Source organism: Centropristis striata, chromosome 11 (genome assembly GCF_030273125.1).
Source record: "Centropristis striata isolate RG_2023a ecotype Rhode Island chromosome 11, C.striata_1.0, whole genome shotgun sequence".
NCBI classification, from domain to species: Eukaryota; Metazoa; Chordata; class Actinopteri; order Perciformes; family Serranidae; genus Centropristis; species Centropristis striata.
Window position 1 is genome coordinate 31378027 of NC_081527.1, and position 8240 is coordinate 31386266.

Below are 8240 nucleotides of genomic sequence, written 5' to 3' on the forward strand. Positions count from 1 at the left end.
CTTCATTAATTAAAAGCATATGAATGGTGATTATCTGAGAGATTCATAGTACTACAGTATACTGTGTTATTTACAGCATCATTGTGTTTCCTTAATCTTGTGCAGATCAGCTCTTCAAACGACGGGAGGCTTTGTTTGTGGGATCTAGAGGCGGGCAAACGTGTCGGAGAAATCTCCTGGAAGAATCCTCTCACATCTGTCTGCTGTCTGGTGAGAAAATTATACATTTACCTTAAGAGGCACTGATAATTGCCTGGTGGATGGAATCAGACATATTTCAGCTCAGACGGGAACAGACTACTGTCACAACTGAACACAACTTGAAGAAATTGCAACCATTAAAGAAAAATGCAATCAGAGAAAATAGGATGTATTGTTTCTTTCTCCCCTGATAAACCATTATGTACATTTCAATTGTGTTAAATGAGCTTGCAGGTCTGTCTTTGAAACTCCCAGCAGCATTCACTGTGTTTCTGTGTTGAATTGGTGTTTCTGTGTGCAGGGACGGTATGTGATGGCCGGCTGTGCAGAGGGAGCGCTGCATGTTTGGAACTGGGAAACAAACATGGAAATCAGCCACATCGCTGCACACAAGCAACGTATCCACCACTGCTGTCTCCTGAAAAATACTGGTAAATGTCTGGAAAATGAGTGCACCCTTTTTTTTTTTTCTCCTCTCCTCTTTATGTCATACTGTACAACATAACTTGTCTTATTTCAATATGAATTTTTAATGCCTGCTTTTTTTTTTTAGATGAGAAAAAGGAGATCAACCCAGAAGAAATGGCTGTTTTTTCTGCGTCTGATGACGGCACAGTGCAGCTCTGGAAACCACTACAGGTCTGTCAGCCAAAATATAACACAGATGTGGTTTTAAAAGATTTTTTTCCAATTTAATCAACTATTTCTGTTACAATAATTAATTAAAATTTTGTACGATAATGTGCTTTTTAGTTTAATTCTCACATTTTCTGTCATTTGGTCTCATCTTTAATACTGTTCTAGCTGCAGTGTCAAAAATACTTCCTTAGGGTTATTAACCATAATAAGAGTGGACATTGTCTCTTATTTTTATGTTTATTTCTCCTCTTTCCAACATTCCGTGTCTTTATATATAGGTGGAGCACTTTGGCACCTTCCAGGGTCACAGCGGTGCGATATGTGGAGTTGTTAGCAAAGAACTCCTCAAAGAATTCGTCACTGTTTCTGAAGACTGCTCACTGCGATGCTGGACGTGGACAAAAGGTAATTCAGCCTTCAATTAATATGATTGATAAAGGAAAGTGTGCATGCATTCATTAAACTCATTCCCCTTTTTGCAACTAATACTTGTTGTGTCTTTCCAGAGAGTCCTCCCAGTCTGGGGGGACCGGTCACAGCTCTGTGCTTCTCCCAGAGAGGAGATCTGCTCCTTGCTGGTTATGAATCTGGTCTGCTGGAGTTATGGCAGCACAACACTGTGGTCGGACACAAGCAGGTGAAGACATTCACGAGAAAACAGGATGTATGCTGGACACATCTATGTTCTTGAGTCACAAAGTGTGTCTGTTTGTGTGCGTCAGGCTTCAGACGGCGCCGTCACAGCCATCTGCACCATGCCTGAAGGCCAGTTTGCTGTCAGCTACATGAAGCCCGCTGTTGATGTTTGGAAGCTGGTGTGGAATCAACAACACAGCACTGCAAGGTAAACAACAGCAAAACAGTCACACTGCTCAGCTAACATACAGGACCCAAACTGTATTTTTTAGTCCGAAGTTTTGAACAAATTCTTATCAACACTGTGAAAATACTCCACTACAAGTAAAAGTCCTGCATTCACTAAAAGTATGTAAGGCAATAGAAGCCAAAAATATTATAAAAAATGAATACCATTAAATATACCAAAACATTAAATAATAATAAATAATAATTGTCAGTAAATTAATTGAAGAAATGTGATAATCAAAATTTCTGTTCCAATGTTTGCCTCTTTTTCTCCATGCATTGACTGTTGTATTTATCTATTATTATTATTATTATTATTATTTATGTATTATTTATGTATAAATATTATACATAATTAAGATAATGTGTTTGTAAACAAGCCATGAAACAGATCTGGTAAATAATCAAATGATAACTGCATTGACCATGCATTGACCGTTGTATTTATTAACCTATTTATTAATTTGCTTTCCTATTTATCTTTGTATCTATTTATTTTTATAGATAATTTTATTATTACTATTATTATTATTATTATTATTATACAAAATAATTAATACATTAATTTTACATAAGAGCACAGAAATTAGTTTCATGAATAAATTAAACAATTAATAAATGTATTTTAAAAAACTAAATTGGAGAGTAAATAAATAGGTGAATTTATGTGATAACTCATCAAATATCAGTTTATGTCACATTTTCTCATTTATTTTAAATTTATCTTTTGCATTATTTTTGGTACATTTATTGTTGATGTGTATATTGTATATTGCATGTTTATTTATTTATCTAATCATTCATTTAATTAAATAATTAATTAATTTGGCAGCATTCATCCTCAATTTAGCCAGGGTTGGGGTTTGATATGATATTATGAAACTTAAATCATGTATCAAATCTATTTATTGATTCTAATTTCTATAAAAATGATCATGCACAGAACCCGCTTTCATTTGCTTTCACACAGTTTTGTGTAGCATGTGTGAGCAGTTTGATTCTGCACATTAACAAGCTTGTGTGTTTCTGTTGCTTCAGCCTAGTGAAGGTCACCACGTACCGAGTGGAGGAGCAAGTGGTCCGCCTCATCTACTCCTCCATCCTGTTCGGTGTGTCACACTCAGGAAATATATCTGATGTCACAAGACATGGTGACGACAACAGTTGGCACTACACAGTCAACAGGTAACTCTACATACTGTACAGTGTTTTGTTGAAGTGAGACCGGGGAAATTCTAATTTCTAATTAAAGCAAACCCATTTATTGTGGAGATGATTACAAAATTTAAAATACTGCTGGATGATGATGTTAGCCTTTGAAGTATTGCTGCTTATTTTTGTCAAGTTTGACAAACTATTCTGATTACGGCAGCCCGTCAGGATCACTCCAGTTAGCAGAAAGTGGTAAATATTGGTCATTTAATGCACCTTAGATTAACAGAACCTAATTGGAGCCTTGTATCCTGGATCAGAGTACTTATTCTGAGATGTATACAAGGTCTCAGTATGTCTAAAAATATTTCATATTACTTGCAGGTACAGCTGGTAAAAAAGTACATTATACAGAGTTGGAAATCAAAGAAAAAATGCTTTCAAGAAAACATATTTAAAAAAAAAAAGAATGCTTTTTCTGATTATTCACAGCCTATATATGGAGCAATTTGCTTTTTATTTGGTTTTAATTTTAGCTTCTACTGACACAGTTCAGCTCAGTTCCAGATAGCTCAGTTTTCGGTGCTGTTGGCTTTTGTTTCTTACACACTGAAATGATTGAACCAACCTTTAAGCTTCATGTCTTTGTCTTTTCATGCAGGTGGGCCAACTCAGTCCGAATTATGGGGTTGATCCGCAACGATGAGAAAAGCATGTGGCTGGTGGGCGAAGAAAAAAACCGAATCAGAGTTGGCTTCATCGTGAGTTTCTCATATTATCTCTCAATAATTCTAATATTCCAAGCACATTAAAAAAAAATCCTTACATGTCAATGACTAATGAAGTCAAACCCCTTTCTGGTTTACCACAGACTTTATTTAAAAATGAATGCTGATTGCTGTGTCTGTCCTCTTTCTTCAGTTTGCCATGGGGCCCAAATATTCTTTAAATTCAGCTTTCAGCTCAATTGACCTGGATACTGAAGAAGAAGAAGAGGGGGAGTTGGAGGAGAAGAAGGGGAGCCTGATAACAGCTGCAACTGTGGACAAAGGTACGAACAACTGCTAATATTACTCTTTCCACTGAGGCTGTTACTGCTCTTGCTTCTAGTCATGTACATACCAGCCTATTATTTGTTGTTTCTTGTGTGATTTTCCAACATGTTGCACTTTCTTTCAGATCTTGTCGTGTGTGGAGACATCAAAGGCAACATGTGGTTCAACCAGCCTCCGGAGGTTTCCTCGTGGAGCAGCAAGAAACCTGTAAGAGTGGAGAAACTCTGGAACTGAACACAAGAGATTAGTTGATATTTTTATTATGTAACATTTAACAAAATAAAAGGCAGCAGCATTTACTGGAATGAGAAAACTGTAGTCACAGCAGGGTTCACATTACATATAGTTTTTAAAGAGGCAGCTAATACTGCAGCTACTTTCAACAGTGGTTTCAACATGGGTTAATCACTGATCATGATTGATTTTGTTAAAGGAATATTTCACCCCCAAAATGACCTGAAAATTCTTTGTAAATTACTCACTCTGGTATTTTGAATTCTTAGTTTTTCTCTCTTGCCTCCACGGTGAACAAAGAATCAAAAAATTTAGAAAATTCTTGATGTATAAAACTAAATGGGGGCCACGTTTAACAAAGGCAAAACTTTATTAAAACATCAATTTACAAACTCTCACACAACTCGTGCAGTTTAATCCAAGTCACATTTATACAGTCGTTTGCTCAGAATTTCCTAAACACACAAATTTTTCCTAAACACTTCAACATTAACTATCTCACAAACATGCAGCTGGAGACTTGAATTATACTGCACCAGTTGTTTGAGGGTTTTTTTTAAAATACAGGCAAAATAGTAAAAATTACAAACAAAATATGTTGTTTGTAACATGTTGTTTGTAGTTTGTAAAATTCAGTTTTTTCATATATAGGGTTAAGGTTAGGGTTTCATCAAAAGTTTTTTTGTTAGTTTTGGATTAGTTTTCTTCAAGAATTTAAGGTAACACGGGGTGAGTAAATGATGCGCGCACATTCATTTCCACAGATGTGTTGTCCGGCCAATGATACAAAAACAAGCAGTGCAACACAGAGAAAAGCTTGGTCAATATATTATTTACCAGAATTGTTGTTGATTCATTTTCTCTTTAACACAAATTGCTTCAGCAATAATTTAAGCGTTGAACATGCCCTTAATTCAAACCTTAGGTAACTACAAGAAGATAAAAAAAAGCATCTGCCTGCCAATAACCAGCAGCTGTGTATTTTATCAAGGAAATATAAAAGCAAACATTAGAAATAACTGTTTATTTAAGCCAGAACTTCACTTTATAGTTTTAATGATGATGTTGATGTTGAATTTGCAGGCTCACAGTGACCGGATCAGTGTGCTGAAACTCACTGACCGCACCATCATCTCGGCCTCCTACGACAGGACGATGAAGCTGTGGGACAGAAGCACCAAGAAACAGGTACATCAGTCTCAAAACAACACAACGCCTTCAGAAATATTTGTTCTCTGGCGGATATGAGAATGGCCGATCGATGACACGCTCGTATTTGTATTTTAAAATAAGAAGCTACAGCCAGAAGACTTAGCTTAGCTGAACAACATACCAGCAGCTGTCTAATTAACATGTTATATTTGTTTGTTTAATCTGTACAAAAAGTGTGTACGTTTATTTTTTACCTTTGGACAGAGCCCGGCTCACTTTTCTCCCTGATAAAATGTTGGCTGTCGGTTCATATTTAACTCCCAAATATGACTTCTGCAGTATTCTGACTAATTTGAAGTCAAGATTAAATAAAAAAATGCCTTTTTATCCTTTTTAGATCAAATTCCTGTTAATATTGTGTCTTTTTTAACAATATATGCCAAAGAAATTACAAAAAAACATTCAACTTCTTTGTATTTTTATATCAACATTCAGTACTTTTCTTCCTGTAAAACAAAATATGTGTGTACTTACGTAAACTAGTACCAACAAATATGGAAGTGGTTTAGGGCCAGGTAGGAGAAACAAATAATGAGAGGAGGGGGAAATAATTCATTATGCACCTCCAGAAAAAAGTCAATATGTCGAGAATAAAGTTGACTTTCTGAGTTTGGTAAAGTAGAGTGCAAGCTACAACCTGATTTTACTCAAGACTACCTTTAGTCTTAATAACTGTTTTCGAATAGACGCCGTCTTTCCTAAACAATGTTCCTCTAATGACTTACTGCCACAGGAACACATTTTCATCATTTTCAAATCTGCTTTTATGTAATTTATGTGATTTTTTTAGACATATAATAGATGTTTTGAGGAAAATCTGGTTGTAACTTGCAGTCTACTTTACCGAACTGAAAAGTTGCCTTTAATTTTCAACATTTTAACTTTTTTCTCAACATTGTATTTCAACTTTATTCTCAGCATTTAGACTTTTTTTCTCAAATTGCATAATGATTTTTTTTCCCTTCTGTAGTCAATCTGCTGTACAGAGTTAAGATTTATTAGCTACTCGCTTTGGTGGTGGAAGAATCTGTCCTCAAACAGACGTAAAACCTCTGGAAAAGTACCCAAAACTGATTTTAAACAGTCTACAAATAACTATCCACCTTCTGATCTCTCTCTTTTTCTCCAGGTGGGAATGTTTGTGTGTGGCGGTCCTGTTCTACATGTGGAGGTGAACCCTGAAAACCCCACCATGTTCGTTTGTGGTGACGGACAGGGGAAGGTCTACTTCCTCTCCTGGAAACAATAATCTTCAAAAATGCTTAAACACTACAGTAACCCAAGATTGCCATGAATGTTTTGCTTCCTCTCTGCTTGAGTCAGGGTGAATATGAAATAAATAAATATATATATATACATATAAAATAAATGAAGGTAAAGTATTAACACCACATACAGGGATGAGCATCTGTAATAGTTGCAGAGATCTGTTTCCATGTGCCTTTAATTTGTATCGCAAAACAACTTGCAAATGTAACAAGCAAGTATAAAATATTAGTAAGCCTTAAAAAATATTAGCAGATATAGTTTTGTGCGAGCTGAATTAATTAATAGTTTATTTTTCTTTGTAAATGGTAAAAACATGAAGATGGAAATGTGGGTATGAAACAGTTAAAGTGGAATAATGGAGTAAATAACAATTGATCTTTCCTTTGACAATAAAGCAAATGTTTAAGTCTGCACTTTTTTGTTTGGTTTCATTTTATTTGTCTTAAAGGACTTAATGAGAAAACATGGATTTACCCATGTATAAATTGTATGTAATACTTTCTTTGAATTTAACAAATAATAGATTAAATTATAAGTATTTAGAAGCATGTCTTTTGTGTCCCTGGGACAAAAGAATGAATGGTGGATTATCAAAAACCTGTTATCTTAAATTAGTATTTGACATGTTTTATGGTAACTCGGTGAGAGGCCCCGCTACCTGGCAGACATGTAAACACGGCTTATCAGCTTTTACAACCCTGTTATCTGCACTGAATTGCTTCTGTTATACTGACAATGAGCTACATTTAGAGCGATAAGACATGTTCGGTAAATAAAACTAAACCTGCTCCTGAATATCAGTTATTTCACTATAGAATTAATAGAGATGTGAACCTCAATGGGTAAATTAATGTCCACATGATAATGTTATAGAATTCAACTATAGTTTGGAGGGTTTCATTTAGCCTTAGGCTATGTTTACAGTCTTTACAGTCCAAGTCTTAAATAAATCAAATCCCATTAAAACAGCATTTTATGACCTGTAATTTGACTTTGACACCTATGCCAAAACATTAATTGTGGCCTTAACTCTACTCAGTACATAATCATTACATACAACTATTTAATTAGGTAATATATTAAAAAAAAAACATCAGCATACTTTAACATTTGATAGCTTATTAACAAGATATTATACAGTACATGTGTTTGGGTTGAAAATCTGACTGCAACATTGGAAACTAACTTTTCCTAATTCTTGTTTTTGCAGCAAAAATAGATGACTGGGTTCTCTGTGTACTTAACCATAGTTCAAAGATATATTGGAACTTGTAAAATTTTGGAAAATATGAAGGTAATCCAGGCACTATGATAAATGTTTTTCTCCGTATACTTTGGAGAGCGTGTAGTGTCTTCCTGTTTAACATATTTCCTTTTTTTCAACATTTTTTTCTATTTTACCTCCACCTGCACTGCATTTTTTAAATGTATTTATTTTATTTACCAAAAAAAAATCAATCATATAGCATATATCCTGTCCGCTTTGAGTATACTTTATTTTGTCTCTTTTTTTCCAGTGGTGAAATGTGAGTATATTTACTCAAATGCTATTCTGTTCTTGCTAACAATTTTGAGAACATTTTAGAAGCAAATATTCTAGATATTACTTGACTA

The 8240-nt window shown here is 34.7% G+C and overlaps 1 protein-coding gene across 1 annotated transcript in view; it reads left to right on the plus strand.

Annotated features, from left to right (window-relative positions):
* Positions 1-7089, plus strand: part of tep1 (telomerase-associated protein 1) — a 36643-nt gene extending 29554 nt beyond the window's left edge. The window contains exons 44-55 of the mRNA XM_059344061.1: positions 106-210; positions 503-632; positions 755-840; positions 1119-1245; positions 1347-1477; positions 1563-1684; positions 2743-2889; positions 3518-3617; positions 3778-3907; positions 4036-4118; positions 5229-5333; positions 6487-7089. Of these exons, the coding sequence (XP_059200044.1) occupies positions 106-210; positions 503-632; positions 755-840; positions 1119-1245; positions 1347-1477; positions 1563-1684; positions 2743-2889; positions 3518-3617; positions 3778-3907; positions 4036-4118; positions 5229-5333; positions 6487-6606 (1386 nt within the window). The 3' untranslated portion in view covers positions 6607-7089. The remainder of the gene's footprint in view (positions 1-105; positions 211-502; positions 633-754; positions 841-1118; positions 1246-1346; positions 1478-1562; positions 1685-2742; positions 2890-3517; positions 3618-3777; positions 3908-4035; positions 4119-5228; positions 5334-6486) is intronic.
* Positions 7090-8240: the final 1151 nt, after the last annotated feature.